The 21287-nt window shown below is 34.0% G+C and overlaps 1 protein-coding gene across 1 annotated transcript in view; it reads right to left on the minus strand.

The window, feature by feature from the left end:
• EPHA3 (EPH receptor A3) overlaps nucleotides 1-21287 on the minus strand; it is a 352568-nt gene that overhangs the window by 114643 nt on the left and 216638 nt on the right. The window contains exons 4-5 of the mRNA XM_081300943.1: nucleotides 19252-19407; nucleotides 18220-18555 (exon numbers count right to left, since the gene is read on the minus strand). Coding sequence (XP_081157069.1) covers nucleotides 18220-18555; nucleotides 19252-19407 — 492 coding nt within the window. The remainder of the gene's footprint in view (nucleotides 1-18219; nucleotides 18556-19251; nucleotides 19408-21287) is intronic.

Genomic DNA, 21287 nt, shown 5'->3' on the forward strand with positions numbered 1-21287 from the left:
TAGCAGCTAATTGTACTTGGAAAAGAGAAGATGGACCACCACAGAATTTTTTTGAAAGTAGTAATTGTGGTCATTAATTTAGGAGTGAAGTCACCTCACATTGTTTTTCTTAAGGTTTCAATACTATTTTGCTTTATGAGTCTTTATTTGTTCGTTATTATTATTATTTTATTTATTTATTTTTTGCAGCACAGGGAACTTAATCCAGCACCTGGCACATTACCACTAAGCAAGCACCTTACCACTAAGCTACATCCTCAGCCCTATAAGGAGTTTTTAGGTTCTTCATATTACAATTAGGATCTTAGGCAGGGAGACTGTCATTCTTTCGTCCTTTCACTTTAAATATTTTTAAGACTTAATGCTCACTTTGGGAACAAAACACATAAAATGCTAGCTTTTCACACTGCATAATTGTAGTCATTTTATGTTATATTTAGATACCTCCTATTAGGAAGAAGTAACAAAAAGGGAATTATTAAGCGATGTTCAAAGGCCAATTCTCATATAGTCCCCACCCTGGTGGTTTTGTGAAACTCAAGTTATTATCACCTCACCAGGCTAAGGGAATAGCAGGAAATGGGTATAGAAAAGAGTGACCCAGGTCTATGGAGGTGAGTGTTCAGAAATGCTCATCTTAGCTCCTGGAATCCTTAAAGGGAGAATTTCATTAAGTAAATGCAACCTTTCAGTACTCCCTAGACTAAACTGTGAAACATTTTTGAAAAGCAGAAAATCCTTATTTATGGTAGGAATGTTTGAAATTCAAAAGATAAATGCTATTCAGAATGCAAGTATGTTCTAGGTATCTAATATGTAATGGGACACAGCTGTAATAACAGCCACTGAAGCAGGGGCCTCCCTATATCATGTCATTAGTTGACTTGTTATAAGCTGATCTTCTAGCCCTTTTTATAAGGGCCACTGGGGTAAAAAATAAATATATCATGTACTGAACATCTGTGGTTCTGTCACAAAGAGCAACTCAGATCAAATTTCAAGCTGTATCCTAGGCTATACATAATACCCTTTAAAAAGTGATGCTTAGCAGAAAGTATAGACTAGGAACTCAAAGGTCTTTATTTCCAAAGGGCAAAGATATGAGAAGACCTGGACTGTGCCTTGGATAACACTAAGGGAAACTCTTTTCTTACAATCCTTTGTTTGTTTATTTATTTTTAGTTCAAAATATATGGACACTTTAGATAAGATTCTGAAAGTGGGTATTTTGTATGTGAGATGTTAACTGAGAAAAGAAAATACTAAATACTCAACTTATTAACTTAGTGAGCTTCCATAATTGTGAAACAGCATTTAAGTACATACATTTATCAGCAGAAATTTTTGCCTGAGACTGTTTTTTTAAATATATCTATCTGATCGTTTTCATTTTTTTCTTTGGTCAGATAACAAATAATGGATTCTCCTTTCAAAGTATCCATGAGAAGTAAATTAACTATTTGAAAGAAGAAAATTCTACCATTTGTAAAAATTTACAAGAAGCTTGATTTTGTAGAGAGGGCAAGGGTGAAGAGAAGGAATCCAGATAGAAGACATTTTCAATAATGTAGACATGACACAATGTGGCTAGGTGGTGCAATGGATTGGGTAAGAAATGGCACATTTTATAGAATGTGCTGGTGGAGCAAATGCAAGGTTTGAGTGAAAGAGAGGAGTCTGATGATATCAATGGCTGTTATCTCAATTATCTCAAGGACTGAAAAAGATGGAGTTGCCCTTACCTAAAATAATGGTCTGGTGCTTTTCCATGCCATACTGACCCTACTAGCATGGTATTATTGGTAGCAGGCAGTGTAATACTAACACTGTTCCAAGTGTACCCTTGTAATTGATGAAAGAATCTTAGGCTTTACATAGACAGATATTTCTTATATAATTAATCCTATTTTTCTAGTGATATTAATTTTCTATCTATAAGAGTAAACTTACTTCAAATACATTACTGAATAAAAAATGAGGCTTAATTTAAATATATTGTTAAGTTACAAGAGTCTTGGTGATAATCTCATTGAAGCATCATTGATAAATGAATAAATTTGGAATGAAAGCCTCAAGGTGTTTACCAGAAATTGGGAAGTTCTGGTAGGTTGCAAAGACTTAGGTTTGAATTCTTCTCAACCACTAAGTTAGCTAAATGGAGCTACTTAACTACCTTCTTGAAAACAAATTCTACTGTACATGATGGCAATAATACCTACATTAAAGTGTGGTGTAGGGCCTGATGATATCTATAAAATGTCCAGTACAGAGTTTGCAAATACCTAGTATTCCACACTTGGTTGCTACATTAAATAATAAATATTTTCATTTTGTTCTCATTCAGTAGATACTTAGGTTATTAGGACAATCCAATATGTGTGTGTCTGTATATATATATATATATATATATATATAAATATATAGTATATACAAATACATATATAGTATCAACTGCCCAAAGGTTTATCTGTACCCAAAATACATGCAAATTAGACTTATCCTATTATATAGAATTTCTCTTCTCTGATAGATTTCTCTTTTGGAAACACATTTCAATAGTTTTTTTTTTTAATTTTACTCTTAAGGAAATGAGAAATAGCTTTTAAATTTTACAATAGACAACATTTTTAAACATAAACTTTCTAACAAATATTAGCAGACAAAGGAGTAAAATCTGAGTTACTACTATGCTATCAGTGTTAATTCATGGATGTGTTATTGAGAACTATGATTATTCATAATTACAATGTTTATTATGAACATGTCTAAAATTTCAACAATTTATTCATCTGAAATGAAGTGTGACATTCATGATAATTACTATTAGTTATATTTTAGTTGCATTATTTTTTACTATATTTCATATGGTAAAGGTCTATAATTGTTTAACTAAGTATAATATGTTGTTCCATATTAATAACAGAAACCTTGGTTTATCAACAGGGTAGAGAAATAGTTAAATAAGCAAGTCTGGTGTGGAGTGTTTCATTATAGATGTTTAAATATCTGTTCTTATGCAATTACTTAAGATCCCACATTTTGACTTAGTGCTTTCAAAAGATCAGATACATTCAATTGGAGTGACCATTAAACAACACATGCAATTATGATTTAACTTGTACATAAATTAAACCATTTCATATATTTCCCTTCTACCTCTTTGTGAAGTTCTTTGGGATGCAAAACAGACCTATTACATATGATATTAAAAACCAGTGCATATAGACTATGTGTAATAAGTAGGTTTTGATTCTAGCCTTTAGTAATGGCAGAAAATAAAGAAAACTTTTATATATGATTTTGTTTTATCTGTAAATTCAAAATAAATCTATTTCCTTGGGTGACTTCTTTGGGCTTCTGGTGCCTGTTGAAGTCTCCTGGCAGCTGGCCTTGCCTGCCTTTTCATGGCCAAACCAATCAATTTCATGCTGAGTTCTTAAAGCCTCTAAGATCTCCTGGACTGGGGGCTCCTTGAAGATAGCAACCACATCTTAATCATCATTGTGTCCACAGTGCAGCTAATACAATAGCAAGCTCAAACCAAGTGCTCCACTAATGCTCAGGAAAAGGCATGGGGGAGGATTAATCAAGTGTTTTTTTTTTTTTTTATTGCCAGGGAAAACCAGGAGTTATCCAAAGTTATCCAAAGTTAAAGTTAAAGGTTAGTATTTCTTTGAGAGTGCATTTGTTGCTAAATGTTCTCTATATTCATTAAAGATACTAACTACCAAGAACTGACTGATCACATAGTAAGTAGCCAGGGCCATATGAAGTACTTCTATATGCATTTGTTCTTGTCTTCACAACATCCCAATGTAGATGTGATCATTATTAACAAAATGAGATGGTTACGAATAAAACTACTCAAGCTTAAATAATTTACTTAAAAACAGAGGCTTTTTTCCCCCCTCAGTACTCTTAAGTTTCATAAACTTTTGAGGACTTTACTCTTTAGACTTTTTATTCCTAGTTGATAAAGACACATAGATAACATGCACAAACCTACAAGCATACACATATATACATATAAATATTGAGTGACTGTAAAACCTTGTCTTTTCCTGTTGTTTTATATTAGAATTTTAATAAGCACATCTATCTTGTATGTATCTGAATAAGAATTGATGAAAAATAGCTTAGAATAGAAACATATCTCAAGTAAGATTGATGAGATTCATTTTTTAAACGTTTCAGAAATAAAATTTCAAATTAAAACAAATTATTCTACCATGTGAATTCAAATCAAAAAGTAAGTATGCTTTGTTCTAAAATGGTCCTTTAGTAGGAGTTAATGGAACAGTAGACAATGTATGTCAGATATCAACTATGAAAAGCCTTTTTGAAAACATTGTAGTAGAAAGAAAATAAAATAGGCTTTATTCATTGAAACTGACATAATGTTGCTTCTTCCTGGCATGCTGTGAATCTCTATAAATAACTGCAGCTTGTTCTCTTCCTTAGGAGATATACCCAAAATTACCATCCCCAGATGAAAAAGGATGATCAGGCTCTGTCCCTCTAATTCAAAATAGCTTGATGAACCAAACAGAAGTTTATGATGCAACATTTTTCTTACAAAGTCTGTGGTGAAAATGATTACTTTTCAAAGGTTTTTTTTTTTCTTTTTGGAATTAAAGTAAATTTACTAGAATGTACTTTAAAATAACAATAGCAATAACTGACGGTCCAATGAGTTAAAGTTAAAGGTTAGTATTTCTTAAGTAATTGAAAAGTTTTTGCCTTCTGTTTCAACATGATAATGGTAAATGTTTATTATTTTAACTCTTTTTTTCTAGATTTATTCTTACAATATTATTTTACCATCTGGTTTTTCCCTATACCTCTGTCTGCCACTTTAATCTCTGCAGACGTCTTTTTCTTTATTGTTCCTTTATTTGCTTTTCTAATCCCTTTATGTTATGGGTGCATTGGGAAATCTCAGAAGTTCAGACCAATATATCCAAATTCTTAATTTTAAAAAAAGAAACTCTATTTTCTCCAGACATGGCAACATGATCACAATTATGCAGGAGGCAGAAAGCAATAACTTATTTAAGCAAGTCTTAGTTACTTATGCCTCTCATTTTAGTTAGTGTTCATAACAATGTGTGTATAGCAATTACTATTGCATCCATTTAAAAAATGAATAAACATAACTGTAAGTTTAATCTAATAGCTGGTTAAGTTCATGTTTTAAAAAAATTGGGATGGAATCTATAAGCAAATCAAATTTTAAAATGCAAAAATATGCACCTCACTATTAAATTGGAACACCTGGATTTACCACTCAACTTTTATTCTGCCCAATTTCACTCTGACTCTTAAACACTGCCTTCTTCCCATTATATTTGCTTCAGTTACAGGTAAATGATGAATTATTTTTCCATGAGCTTGTGATAGTTTGCATTAACTACTTGCCCTAGAATATGAAGAAAACTTAGAAGTGATAAGTCTGACTGGCCATCATAGCTGACCTATCCTGAAGTCCAAATCAAAGAGCAGGGATATAGATGAAACTTTAACTCTTTTTAAAAAACTTGTTCTTATTAGTTATACATGACAGTAGAATGTATTTTGACATATTACACATATATTGAATATAACTTTCCATTTTTCTAGTTGTACATGATCGGAATTACATTGATTGTATATTCATTTATGAACATAGGAAAGTATGTCCAATTCAATCTATCTTTCCCATCCCCACTCCTTTCCCTTCATTTCCCTTTGTCTAATCCAAAATATTTCTATTCTTCCTTACCCAGCCCCTCCTGTTTATTGTGAGTTAGCATCCACATAATAGAGAGAACACTTGACCTTTGTTTTTTGGGGATTGGCTAACTTCACTTAGCATGATACTCTAGAACTCTCCCTGCTCAGTCTAACAGCTCTCCTTTGAAGCTATTTCTTGGACAGCATTGTGACCAAAGATAGAATTTTTCTTTTTTTTGGCTCCTTATAATTAATTTTCTCTAATGCAATAAAAATGAAAGACAATCAGAGATTATTTCTGGATAATAACAAATTGCCACAAGAAATGCTCTCAAATTAACATCAGTAATAGTAAATAAAATATAAGGCTATTTTATAAGTTTGAGAATTATTTTGTTCGGTTTTGGCAAGAAATAAAGCAATTCAGATTTTGAGCCCTTATCAGTAATGCTCCAATCATGTGAAATCTTAATTAAAAAAACAAACACATACATGATCTGTGTGTCAAGAGGTCAAGATTTCCCATTAATATAGTATCTTTTTATATTTATTTTTCAGAGTTACTTGATTTTGTACAAAGCTTCTCCTTCATGAGCCATGGAACTATGGTTTGACTATGGATAGGGTTCCCCAAATATATCAAGGTAAGGTTGCCAGCATTGGGAGATTCTGTGGATCTCTAAGTAGTTGGGCTTACTGGGAAGTCCTTAAGTTAAGGAGACCATACTCTTGAAGGGCTTTGTGGTACCCTGGTCTCCATCTCTCTCTGCTTCCTGAATGGAAGTATGACCCTTGATCTGACAGGGTCATACTTCTAAGATCTGGCATGATGTGCTGCCCTTATCAGAGGGCCAAAATAGTGAGTCAGCCTAATCTTGAACTTGAACTCCAGAATTGTGAGCCAATGAAGTAAATTGTTTTTACTTCATAAATGGCCTAACAGAGGTATTTCATTATAGTGACACAAAGCTTACTAGTACTCATAAGAAAAGATACTTGCTAATAGTAATAAGTAACAGCTTTCAAATTCTGTAGTCACAGACAAGGCATTTATCCACTATGGCCATATAAAGTTACTATAAGAATAAAGGTACATACATACATGACTTTAATGCAGTGCTCCTCATATCAAGAGGAGTTAGATCACCAACTTTTACTGATGAAGGGTATAAAATGTGAACTCCCCATCTTTCCTTGCCATTCTTTTGCTTGAGGTTCATATTGTGGAATTTCAGTACCCCTGCCTACCGGGATGCCTTACCTCACTGTCCATGTAGTTTATATACTTATGACAAACTTATGACAGATGGTCATAGAGTCACTTGAGATAGAAGTGTATTTATTCTTTTAACTGCACAGTGGTACTATATGGAGATAGTATTATAAAGTCAAAATACCAGGCCACATAATAATTATTAACACTGAGGAAATGCTTTTGGAGATGTTTAAATACAATAAAGAATTTATTACCATAGAGTTAGACAAGTGGTAGTCAGATTTTGTGTTTGGGAACAGAAAATCTTTTCCTTCTAAATAGTTGTACTTATTCAATTTCTCAATTATTTATATACAATGCAATTATTACCTAAGTGTTATATTTAAGATAACCTTAGAGTTATAGAGCATAGTTAAAAGATAAATCATGATGTTTGATGCATTTTAAGGCTAAAACTGTTCTTACTGGGAGAAATAGAATGAGAAACATTTCTGTAGAATAAACTATTTTGCTCTTGGAAGAATACACTTTAGATAAGAGGAATTAGTACTCAATGGCTATTGGTTTCTTTTTTTTAAGAGAGAGTGAGAGAGAGAGAAGGAGAGAGAGAGAGATAGAATTTTTAATATTTATTTTTAGTTTTTGGCGGACACAACATCTTTGTTTGTATGTGGTGCTGAGGATCAAACTCGGGCTGCACTCATGCCAGGCGAGCACGCTACCCCTTGAGCCACATCCCCAGCCCAGCTATTGGTTTCTTAATCTCTGAAGGCTACAGTTAATATATTTCCTACTCTAGCTGATTTGGAAACACCTTTAGGAGAGGCTGCACTTGAAAAAGTAAAAATATACCTCTACCACAGGTATGCTCCATTAGTATTATAAGGCTTAGATATGAAGACTGGACAAGCACTCAGTTTAGATTCTGGAAGCTCCCAAACTGTCCTTTGCTCATAGAATATTGGTATGGCTGTAAGCTCATATGAAGATTTTGGATAGCTGTTGTATTTTGAAGGGCAATATATGGTTTTACTTCTGTTTGGCCTCTTGCTCACCCTCTATGCCAGGATATGAGGCTGAAAGTCATCATTAACATGTTAAATGATGTCACATGCTTCAGGGACACCATGATACATCCATGTAGAGTGATATTCCCAAATGCACAGGAAAGGCAGAAACTAAATTATCTTACAAGTAAAATGCACTGAGCAAATTATAATGTATATATTTACTTGCAATCTCTAGACCAAATTCATACCTCACTTGTTGAGAGAAATAAAAATTTAAAATTGTAATTCCTAGGATTTATTACTCATATAAAGAAACAGGGAGGTAAAGAAAGCATCACACTACATTGTTGAAGTCACATGATCTCTACTAGTTTGTGAGTGAACTTTTTACTTTTTCTCTTTAGATATATACGATAGTAGAATATATATATATGATAGTAGAATATATTTTGACATATTATACATACATGGAGTATAATTTGTTCTAATTAGGATCCCGTTCTTGTGATTGTACGTGATATGGAGTATCACTGTGGTGTATTCATATAGGAACACAAGAAAGTGTTTGATGCATTCCACTGATTGTAACTGTGTTTTAATCTTCAGGTTTTCTACCATGATATTACAAAATGTTTTCCTTTGTTTTCTGAAATAATTCATGCTGACACTTATGGTGTCTAATTTTTTTTCTAAGTTGCATAATTTTGTAGGAAAATCCACTACTACAGGGGCGACATATGGTTTAATACCAGATCCAGCTGAATGCTTTTTCCAACTTTATTCTGAAATGTTGATTTTTCAGAAATGCTAAAGCATTGGTGGTTGTCTTTGACTTGAGATCATATATATTTGTCACATATATTTATGCTATTCCTAAATTCCAAGAGAATATAGTGGATGATCCTTTGCTCATTGAAATAACAGGTCATAAAACTAGGTGAGAAAGGTTCTAAAATTATTTTATATGATGAAAAATAGCACATGGTACCCCATTAATGTGTATAGTTTTTTGTGGTTTTATATAACAGTTAAAAATAAATTTGAAACATATTTAAAACTTGCAAAAAATGTACTAATTGATAAAATTATATTAGTAACAAAGTTATGAATTGTAGTCCCAGAATGATAAAATGCAAATTAAAGAAAATTTGAATTGGACCTTTAGTTCAATGCTTTCATTCTGTGGATAGCAATTTTTGATCAAAAGAAAGGAGAGGGTTTGTAAGACAAAAACAAGGGGTTTGTCTTTGATCCTTAAATTAAGTGGAGGACAGAGATCATTATGTCTAAAGCCAAGACCATGAATGCTTTTATTACATTGAATAGTGTCTAAGATGCTACCTTCTTTGCATAAACTAATGGTTTTTCCATAGGACATCTAAATAAAATTAAGTCATGTCATCTTTGTTTAAAATGATAGCATTATTTTCTGATAATTTTTTTTAATTTTTTTTTTATGTTTTAGTTCTCGGTGGACACAACATCTTTGTTGGTATGTGGTGCTGAGGATCGAACCCGGGCCGCACGCATGCCAGGCGAGCGCGCTACCGCTTGAGCCACAACCCCAGCCCTTTTTGATAATTTTTGAATAGAGCACCAACTGTGAAATTCCTAGAGTAATATCAAGCACCTGCGAGTTCATGTCAATAAGTGTTTGTACCCTGTACCTTCATATCTGTTATCTGACATGAATTTATAGAAACATATTTACTTATTCATTATTATGGATAGAAACTACATTACAAATAAAAACTGGAGACAAACAGACATTAATTTGGTTTTGCCACATGGAGATTAGTACAACAATTGACAGAAGTTGGCTAATATTTGCAGATGAGATCCTAGTATAGAGCAAAGCTAATATCTTGATTTTGATAAACTTATTGAGGTTATATAAGCTTTTCAAATTTTTAAAAGAAATTTTGAATAAAATATTTAGGTGAAAATGGTCATAGTCTCTTCAAGTAACTTTCAAATGGTTCAGAAATAAGAAATATCAATTTATAAAAAGAGATGGGGGAGAGATTGATAAAACAACTCTGATAAATGTTAATTTGGGGAAATTCTGGCCAAAGGTAGATTGATATAATGTGTGCTGTTATACTATTTTGTAATGTTTTCATACCTGTGAACATATAAAACTTTATAAGGTAAATTGCACACCTGTGTGTAGAATTTCAATAAAATAAAATTTTAAAAAAGGAAAAGTCAACTCATTCTGGAAAATTGTTGGGGTTAGGACAGCATTCAAAAAATAGTAGGGGGAGGTAAAATGGAATTTTAAAAAATATAAGAAATGTGCTTCTCTGGAACCAAAATTTCAAAGGAAAAGAGAGATATTTTAGAAAAAGAAAATATTGGGGTGATATACAATGATACATATACAAGGACCCAAAGAAATAAACACATTGAAAGAAACATGGTGAACTTTACCTAAGACTAAAGAAAGCTAAAGCTGTTTGTTCATTTAACTGCAGAATTCCAAGACAAAAAGTTTGAGGACTGGCAGTACTTCCATTTCAATGATCTTGAATCCAAATAAAAAAGGCCAAAATTTCCTGAAGCTTATTTTTTGATGGAATTTATCATTCCAAAACTATAAAATATTATTTTAGAGTTGAAAATAATAATTAAAGATAATACTAATATTAATACAATGATTCTTCATTCTTTGATAATAATTCAGTCACTCAGTTGCAAGAATTGTACTTAATTGGCCCATCTCCTGCTTATTTTAAGATCAAGCTACTTGAAACATGCATTAAATGAGGGTACACTTTCTTCCATGAACAATGTTAATCTCCATTCAATATCCCACCATCTAATTTTCAATTTGCTTTTTTTTCATGCCCTTACAGGCTGATTTCGTTTTACCACTCAGGAAGACCCATACTCTCTTCACAGTGTAGTCTTCCTGTAATGTAAGGAACTCAGCTCAAAGATTTTGACGTGTGTACTTTTTTTTTTTCCCTTTAAACCTGTCTAATTTATTTCTAGTTTGCAAAATATATCTTAAGTCTGCTGTCTGAAAATTTTCCCTACCTTGAAACTACCACTTCTTAATTATATAATTACATACAGTTTTGAACAAACTTGATTCATTCAAATTTAAAAAACTGTATTTGGATTGTGATTTCCTGCAAGATGGAAATATAAATATATGGATATAAAAGAAGCACTTCAACACATATGTTGAGGGAACACCTGAACCTGCAGCACTGAGTCCAGAACACCTGTGCTACCCCCGTGGACTGGAACACTGCGCTGTGGTTCCCAATCCAAGACCAGTGGCTCCATCCAAACCGCCTCTATCTTGGGACATTGCCACCACTGCAATAGCACCCCCCCATGTTAATCTCCATCCCAAAACAACAGACAGGGCCAGGAGGCAACTGACCATTGAGGCACTGAATACCACAGTACGGCATCACTGAACAGGCTGCCTAACGACATTACACAGTTCATCCTTCCAGTCACATTTTGAAAGTAGTTGCCTTCATCTTCCTACACTTCTACCACCATCTTGGGTTACCTCCACTTCCACCTTTGCCATCTTTACTTGGGGAAGCTTCCATCTTGGGACACCAACTGAGTCTGGTACCTATAGGTTTCATGCTATTGCCACCACCAATTAGGGAAGTGGCCACTTTCATCTAAGAACAACAATCAGGACCTGGTAGACCATCACCAAGTCCCTGTGGGCTCTATTGCACCAGAGCACAAGACATAAAGAATCAATAAATGGTATGGATTCAAACTAAAAAGCTTCTTCTCAGCAAAAGAAACAATCAATGAGGTGAAAAGAGAGCCTACATTTTGGTAGCAATCTTTTTTTTTTTTTTCCACACACAGGTCAGCTAAAGCACTAATTTCCAGGATATATAAAGAACTCAAAAAACTTAACACCAAAAAACCAAACAATAAGTGGGCTAAAGGGCTGAACAGACCTTTCGCAGAAGAAGATATATAATCAATCAACAAATATACGAAAAAATGTTCAACAATTCTGGCAATTAGAGAAATGAAGTCAAAACAACTCTAAGATTTCATTTCACTCTAATCAGAATGGAAAGAATACAATCAACAATGAGTGTTGGCAAGAATGTGGGGTGAAAGGCACACTCATATGTTACTGATGGGATTGCAAATTGATGCAACCAATCTTAGAAAACTTGGAATGGAACCACCATTTAACCCAGCTATCCCACTCTTCGGTCTATACCCAAAGGTCTTAAAAACAGCATGTAGCAGTGAAACAGCCACATCAATATTTATAGCAGCACAATCCATAATTGCTAAACTGTGGAACCAATGTAGATGCCCTTCAGTAGATGAATGGATAAAGAAACTCTGGTACATATACACAATATAATATTACTTAGTATTTAAAGAGAATAAAATTATGGCATTTGCAGGTAAATGGATGGAGTTGGAGAACATCATGGTAAGCAAAATAAGCCAACCCCCCAAAACCAGGGGATAAATGTTTTCTCTGGTAAGTGGATGCTAACCCATAATGGTGGGAAACATGGGTTGAGTGGAGGAACTTTGATGGGGAAGGTGAGGGGGAAAAGAGTTTAGGAAAGACGGTGAAATGGGAAGGTCATCATTGCCCTAGGTACTAGTATGATTGCACAAATGGTGTGATTCTACTTCATGTACAGAGAAGCAAAAAAAAAATCTGCTCCATTTGTGTATAATGAATTGAAGAATACTATAATGTGTAACTGATTAGAACTAATAAAAATACACCTGTTGATCTGTTAATCTTTTTGCAAAAATCTCAGTGAAAAGAAGTGCTGAGCAGTATGATATTTGAATTTAAATTAATATATTTCAGTTCTCACTCTTAACACCAAACCAACCAACAAACAACAAAAATTAAAAAACACCTAATAACCCTCCCAAAAATGGGCAAAATAATTAAACAGACATTTCTTAAAAGAAAACAAACACAAATGCCAACAAATACATGAAGAAAATGTTCAACATCCTTATCAATCAGGGAAATACAAAACAAAACCACACTGAGATTTAATCTCACTCCTGCCAGAATGCAATTACTTAAAATACAAATAATAACAACTGTCGCTGAGGATGTGAGGGGAAAATGTATAATCAAACATTGGTAGGATTACAAATTAGCACAACCACTCTGGAAAGCAGTGTGGAGATTTCTCAAAAACCTCAACCATATAACGCAGATATCCCTTTCCTTTGTATTTATCCAGAAGAACTAAAATTGGCATATTACAGTGATACAAGCACATCAATGCTTATAGCAGCACAAATCATGATAGCCAAAATATAGAACCAGCCTGGGTGCCTGTCAGTAGATGAATGGATTAAGAAAATGTGGTATGTATATACAATAGAGTTTTACTCAGTCATAAAGAAGAATGAAATTATGGCATTTGTTGATAAATAGATGGAACTGATGAACATTATGTAATGTGAAAAAAAAAACAGACTGAGAAAAACAAGAGTGAAAAGTTCTTTCTCACACATGAGGAAACTATAGCAAAGTAAGGGGAAAATAAGTGGGGAGACAGTGTTAGATATCATAAAAACAAAGGAAAGATCAGGGGAGTAGAAGGTGACTGTGGGGGAGGGACAAGGGACAGAAATGGGGAGGAAATGTGGAATGAATCCAAGAAAATTATACCAGGTGCATGTACAAATATGCCACAGGGAATGCCACCTTTCTGTCTATCTATAAAGTACCAACTAAAAACATGTGAATGAGCAGAAGACAGACCAGTAGAATAGAAGAAGGGGAATAGTGGAGGTGGAAGGAAATGAGGGACTCTGGGGACTGAAATGGAGTAAATTAAATTCTATGTATGTATGATTATGTGAAAATGAAACCAACTATTTTGTATAATTTTAACACACCAACAAAAGGAAAAATAAACAAGCTTATCTTTCAAATGAGTTAATCAATAAATATTTGAGTAATTAGGATATGTTAGAAGGCCTTGTTCAAGTCTACAATAGAAATGTGACAACTCATGCCCACGTAAAATTTACATTCTCCCTAATAATTGAATTCAATTGAACATAAAGAGGAATTATTAAAATGAGGAAATTATTACTGGCTTTTGGGTTGGAATTGATATAGAGTGAGAGAAGAAATCAGACTTCAGGATTCAAAAGGAAGAGTATGAATGAGAGAACCAAAGGAGAAATAAAAATTACTCTAGGAAAAATCTAATCTTAGATTCAAAACTTAGAAAAATATTGTGAGATAATGAAGAAGTAGTCAAACAATTTGTAATGTGCATATGCACTGTTGTGTGTGTATTGCCATTGACTTACATGCATCTTCCTCTAGGATGAAGAAAAAACTACAAAACAGATGAAAAGATAGGGACAGAATAGTGCTTGTTAAAGATGCTAGAAGAAAGGAGATTCTCTCAAGATTCAGTGTATCCATTAAAGAGTCCAAAATCAATGGGAATTAGTGAGCACAGATGGGAGAAATTAGATTTAGAGAAAGAGGAGATAGATAGCATTTTCTTTTCTGTCTTCAATTTTATGGTCTTAGAATATTTGGAAGAAATAATTATCTGTGAATACTGAGGGAGTAAAGGATGAGATTAGGTCCTGGGAAGGGAGAAGAGGATGACAATCTTTTGCAGAATCCTCTTAAGAAGCCCTGTGATAGTGACTGAGCATCAAGGACTAAGGTTATTGTGATGGGTTGTGGTAGATTGTCCCATCTTTGGCACTCTTTGTCTCCTAGGCAGTATGCCTTTTTTAGCTTTGTGACATGAGTCACAGGATGGCAGAAATGAGTAGGGCAATAGGAATTGAAAGTGAAGTTGGGGTTGGGAGGCAATGCAGGAATTTGGTCTCTTGATGAAATATTGGAAATTCTTCTTGACTCTAAGTTTCTCCAGAAGTTACACAGGTGGGTGGGGGGAGGTTGGGAATATATGCACTTCAAAATTCCTTAAATTTTTTGTTAGTGTCCCTTCAGCTATTCTGAGAGTTTTATCTGCTATCAGGTAGTGAAAATGGGCAGACTCAATTATGAAGGCAGAGAATTAGCAAAGATGGATATTTCACTAATGGAATGATTGTTTCTAGAACTAAAAGAAAAATATACCTATTTTAAAGAAACACACACACACACACAAAACAAACAAACAAACAAACAATAAAAACCTAAAACTAAAACTAAAGGTAGCCATTTACTCCAAGCTATACCCTGGGAGCTGTTTGCTTTGCACTCTCTAATTCTTCTGCTTCTTGTTTGAAGGGTGGATTGATGGATACAATCTTTCTATGGAAGCCATGCTTTTATCACTTGGACACATTTTGTGCAAGTATTGAGAGCTGAGAACTAATATCAGAATTTACAACATAATCCTTTACAATTTAGAAGGAGCTTTATCATATGGTCATCGCAAAGCTTCTACAATGTAATCAAGAGAAAAATCAACAAACTCAATCTCACAAACTAAATTACAAGGGACCCATTCACATTCACTCTTTATATCCATGTCAAAGATAGAGAGACTAGGAGGAATGTAACCACTGTGACATCATATCTGTCACAGCCATATCCTTCTAGTGGTAGGGAGGTTATTTTTCAAGGCTACCAGTCCATTAACCTTCACAAGAACAAGAATAAAGCCAAACAAAGAAACACTCCCAATAGCAATGGCATTGCTTCTAATCCTGCTTATATATCTTACCCTAGGGATTTGAAGATGAAAAAAGACCTCTAACTTTCCAGGCACATAAATTAATACGGACACCCTGAAATAAATGTATCAAATGCCTGTGGTACACATTATAGACAAACTTGGGATGTTTTTAAAAATGGGAATGGGTTCAGGGAGAGTAACCGAGATCATTCCTGCTGAATCTCTGTCTAATGCTGTGATTTGTATCTGGGAGGGCCAAAGCATCAACCCCATTTATTTTTTAAGGTCTTGGCCTGCTCTTGGTTGCCACTTCACCTAGATTCATTCACTGTATATATTTGGAGCTATTAGTTTCCAGATAAATGCATTGTCAGAAAGCCAGAGGGGGATGATAAGATAGAAAATAAGGAGCTCTCACTTGTTTTTATACGGTTCTGTTTGACTTAAGAGATAATTAAAACCCAGATTGATGCTCTTATTTTAAGCAAGGTAGTAAATCAGCTTGAAATATAGGATTTGGGAAAACCATTTGCCACATCTCTATAATTTGTTAAAATTCCTGAGTACTCTGTATATGAGAAACCATAGACAGAAGCAAAGTGAGAATAATACTGGGACTTGGAATCAGAAGGACACATATTTGAATATAGACTCTGATGAGGGTTTTATTCAAAATATCTGTCAAAAGACATGGCAGGAACAGGGACTCCTTAAGAGGAAGGATTGCTAGTGCAGGGCTCTGGAGACTCTCCCATGCAAAGATTTATGTTTTTGATTGCTGGATTATGGGAAGATGAAGCTAGAGCTGAGATAGTGAGTTCAGGGAACTTGTCATCATGTTTGAGAAATTAACCACTATAGATGTATTTCTATACTAACCTGCAGAAGTAGATAAGACTACTTCTTACCACACCAAAACTAGAATGACCATCAGGGTCCAATCATTCTAGTCTATATATTCTCCTTAGATTACACTTATTGTGTACCATTGGTAGTTGAAATAATAACCTTGAGTCAGTCAAGAAAGAGAAATGAACTATAGTGAGTTTTTGGTTCACCATTTGGCTGCTAGGAGACCTATTTTATCTGATTGGAAACTAGTCTGTATGCTTCCCCTCTGTCTACAGTTACCAAGACACAGTCTGATATTCTCAGAAAAAAAGGGAAATTTCTAATGGAGGCCAGGGATACTTCCATAATTTAAGCCAAATGTTTAAAAGAAGCCTAGAGTGTACTCAATCCTAGTTTATATTCAGAGGTGAGTCCATAATGGAGGAGTACATAAAAGAACCTGTGGATCCATTTAAAAGATTCTCAGGGAGGCATCCTTTCTCTATATGACACCCATCCCTGACCTGCCTTTTCACTCCAAAGTATGTATAAATGCAAACAATACAATTGTGTCTTTCAATTGAACTGCTTGAAATGAACCTCTAAATATGACATTTATAGCAACAATTATGAATAACAAATACTAGTTTAACTTTGCATAATCTGTGTTGATTACAAAACTGCCTATTAACACATTCATCCCAGTTATCAATATTGAAAAATTATTTTCATATATAAAAGTGGTATCATTTGTATTTAAATTATCAACCGTCTGAATAATTGAAATAATAACAACAAAAACCTCATAAGTAAAATCCATAAGTTATCTACATAAAGGATTAAAGAGTGATTGAAAGAGTACAGTTTAACAGCCGCAAAGACAGGAGTAAAGCTGGGAAGGTACAATAGAGGATAGGAAAGGTAGCAGAATACAACAGTCACTAATATGGCAGTATGTAAAAATATGATGTGTAACCGATGTGATTCTGCAATCTGTATTTGGGGTAAAAATGGGAGTTCATAACCCACTTGATTCTAATGTATGAAATATGATTTGTCAAGAGCTTTGTAAGGTTGTGAACAACCAATAAAAAAAAATAAAGGAATATGAGATGTTTGTATCTTGTATAATTTTTTTCCCTTTGATATTAAAGGGCTTTTGCTTATAATCTGCTAACTCAGCACTTTTTTAATTGGTAAAAAGAATTGTCAGTGGTTGGTGAAATCACATTGTATATCTGGAATGTAGTCAATCATTCCAGTTGTTTTACACCAAAACCTTTTCCACTGTGATTTTTCCTATCTCCATATTTTGAATTTATTTGCACAGAACTTATCTATTAAATAAAGTTGACTTAATTTCTTATTTTTAACTAAGAAGAGCTAAGAATTATAATACTTCAGACTTCTTAGGAGCATTGATAATTATATCAAAAATTTCAATTATAACTAAAGTTATTTACAATTTTAAATAAGCTACATAACCTCTTCGAACATCAGGTTCAATATCTAAGTTCTTCAGAAATTCAAAACTATTTCAAGGAGCCCCATAAGTCCTATTTCAGAGTCCCAAATGTTTCAACTTGGCAACCATGGGTATAAACCGATTTTCAAATCACCTAACAACTATAGTTTATTGTCACTTGAAGAATTAAATTGAATTATTGAATGCACAATAACCATATAAATGCGAGAGAAGACAAAATTTGGGGGGGCCTTCAATCTTTTTACAGTCTCTGCCAGAGCCCTGCTTGATGTGATGTGGTAGGAGTCAGAAGCATCCACATGTACTCACCAGCCTGATTAGTTGTGATGCTGACTGCAGCAAACTGTCGTGGCGGGGAGCTCAGTTTCGATACCCCATTAACGGCATCAATCTCAAAAGTGTAGTTAGTGTGTGCCAGGAGATCTGTCACTGTCACTGTGGTGTTGGTGAGTCCAAACTGTCGAGGGAGGAAGTGGACATTTGGGCTGCATGGCTCACACTGTTTTACATTCCACCCACATTTTTTACATATGATGTTGAAGGTAACATCTTTCCGGCCTCCTGTGTCCAGGGGCCAGCTCCAGTCCAGGATAACGGAGGTCTCGTTTATGTTAGAGATAACATTTCTTGGTGCAGATGGAGGTCCTGCAAAGTAGTTCAACAAAGATTAATGAGCTTCACTCCTGTTTTCTCCTAAAAGGGAAAGAGATAATTTACAATGGAACTGAAAGAGGTAAATAACCATCCTGTCTTTATTGTCTACTTTTAATTCATCCTTAGAGGATCCATGAGATTATGGACACATGGATTCAAGAGCATTGTCCTCCCCAAGCTATGAATGGGGGAGTTTTGTGTCAAGGTTGAGGATGCACTCACAACGTCCAGCAAAGGAATTTACCACTAAATTCAATACCCCTGTGAATAGTTATGAAAACTTTAGTATTACTTTTATAAATCTTAGTCTTTTTCCCTGTGACCCTTGACCAACATAGAGCAAGAGGGAATAGAAATGTAAAAACATAAATCCTCTGCCTATAACCTCCCCTATCCTGTCAAGTATAATGCAAGATCTTATAACAAGATGCAAACATTTTTCTTTCTTTCTGGGGGTCCCCTTGCAGGAAGTACTTTACAAACTAATTCATTCTGTGTGATAAATGTTGCATTTGTGGTGAGCCAAGCATGGAGAGTGAAGCAGAGAAAGCTTTCAATTTGCACATGGTTAACGGAAGGGAATGGGCAAATGCTTCAAACATACAAAAACAAAAACAAACAAAACACACAAAACAAGAAGAAAAACAAATCAAACATGGAGGCATGGGTTGCAGCAAAACTACTCACGGGTACAAGCCATGGATGGAGGGTCTTTGTCTGCCCGGAAGTAATTATTCTCACACCTGCAGTTCACTGAACCATCTTCGTGAGTAGAACTGTGAGGCGGGCACTTGGCACACTTCATATTACCATCGGAAGCCTTGTAGAAGCCTGGTCGACAAGCTAGAAACAAAATGATTCTTTTAAAGTCCTGTGATAATTTTGTGAATGTATTTTGAAAATACGTAAAACAGATTTCAGGATGTTAGGGCATGAATTCATTATGAACATCAATCAATTTGCTTCCTTCCCTAATTCACAGAAGCAAATAATATGGCCCAGTGTAGTTTTTCCACATATACATTTGAATTTGCTCCAAATGTTAAGAAAAAAATTTTAAAAACGCAAGATTTAGATTATTTTGGCACTAGAGTTTGATGAAATTTCCAGCTTGTGTTTTCACAGCTTTACTTGGCATTGGACTATTTGTGGAGAAAATAAAGCAAAACCATGTCACCATGTAGTCATTTTCTTTTTTAAGTATGATGCAATGTGTATAATATCTGCACTGCTGTGAGAGTATATTACACGTAGAGTTGTTTTCTAAACGCTCTGAATGTGTACAACTTTGTCCTACAAATTGTAAGCAACTGATGGAAGACAATTATGACTTCCTGTATATTTTCAGATTCTTCAAACAGGATTTTCTATCTTGACAGTATTGTCCCTCAACTTTTATGGCAATGACCTGTCCTTCACTAACTCTGTGTTATCTTCTTTCCTCGTGATCATACCTCTGCATAGCATGTTTTGTGTCAGCCCAATGGGCTGGTTATCAAACATTGATTTCAGTATACCCTTTAGGATCTATCATCTGTTTACTGCTTTTACAGAATTATGCCTCTATTATATTGCTTTTGATAAATAGTAAATTCAAAGTTCTGTATTTTTAATTTATTCAGTTTCATAAAATATTAGAAGCTGAAATCATCATGAAAATCCTCACTAGAACTCTCTTAACATTCCTTTGAGAAAGAATTCAAATTCAGGTCTCAAAGTTCAGGTTTCCTGCAGATCATCTTTGGGAATCAATAATTTCAAAAACTTCAAAAACTCACTACACTGAGATTTGAAGATTTATAGACCTAAATAGAATATGCCCTAAATATTCTCATCAAATTCTAGAATTTTCTTCTATCAACCTTTATACTTTGATCACAGTGTTATTTACATTCAACAGAAATCAGTTTGGACAAATTTTAATACTTATAACCATTAAATATATTTCTGAAAAATGGTACATTATGTACATACTACAATACTTTCTTACTGAAATATTCCTGAAATAAAATGTGGGAACTACATTATCAAGATAAATTACTAGAGCAATAACATAAAGTGATAGCCATCATCCTCTGAGTCTTGTAGTTTTCTAGTTCCTACTAAGAATGGCTATTCTAGGCCTATTTTACAAAATAATGAACAAATTTTAGTGTCACGTTGAGATCCAATTCTTCTTTCTTAACCTACAATTATTGAGGACTATAAACTTTTTAGCATTGTCCTTAAGAACTCTTTAGAAATGTCCACTCATGTCTCATATCCTATTGCCTCAGGAAGAAATGATATAAAGTATATAAACAAAATATGCACTTCTGGTTTCAATTTAGTTCATCATTGAGTGCCTTAAATTTGCAAAAGGCATTGCCGAGTCTTTAGAAAATTAAGTTGTGGTGCTCCGATGTACTTTGCCTTTTGTTTGCTTCTAAGTTTATCTTCATGTTTTCATTTGAGACTTTATGGTCTAAATATTTGACATTAAGTTATTTACTAAACAATCACTTTCTGTTAATATTGTAAATGGCTATGTGATACTTTTAAGTAGAAAAGACAGTCACATAATCACTTCTTAGCTACAGCACAATTTTATCAGGATACTGATAAGAGCTTGAATATAGCTACATTTAATAAACCTAGAAATTAAAAACATCATTCAAACTAATACCTAGACTTTATCCAAATTATGGCTAAATAATAAACTTAGAAATGATAATAGCAAATGC

This window comes from Spermophilus citellus (genome assembly GCF_964194105.1).
Source record: "Spermophilus citellus genome assembly, chromosome: 7".
Taxonomy (NCBI): Eukaryota; Metazoa; Chordata; class Mammalia; order Rodentia; family Sciuridae; genus Spermophilus; species Spermophilus citellus.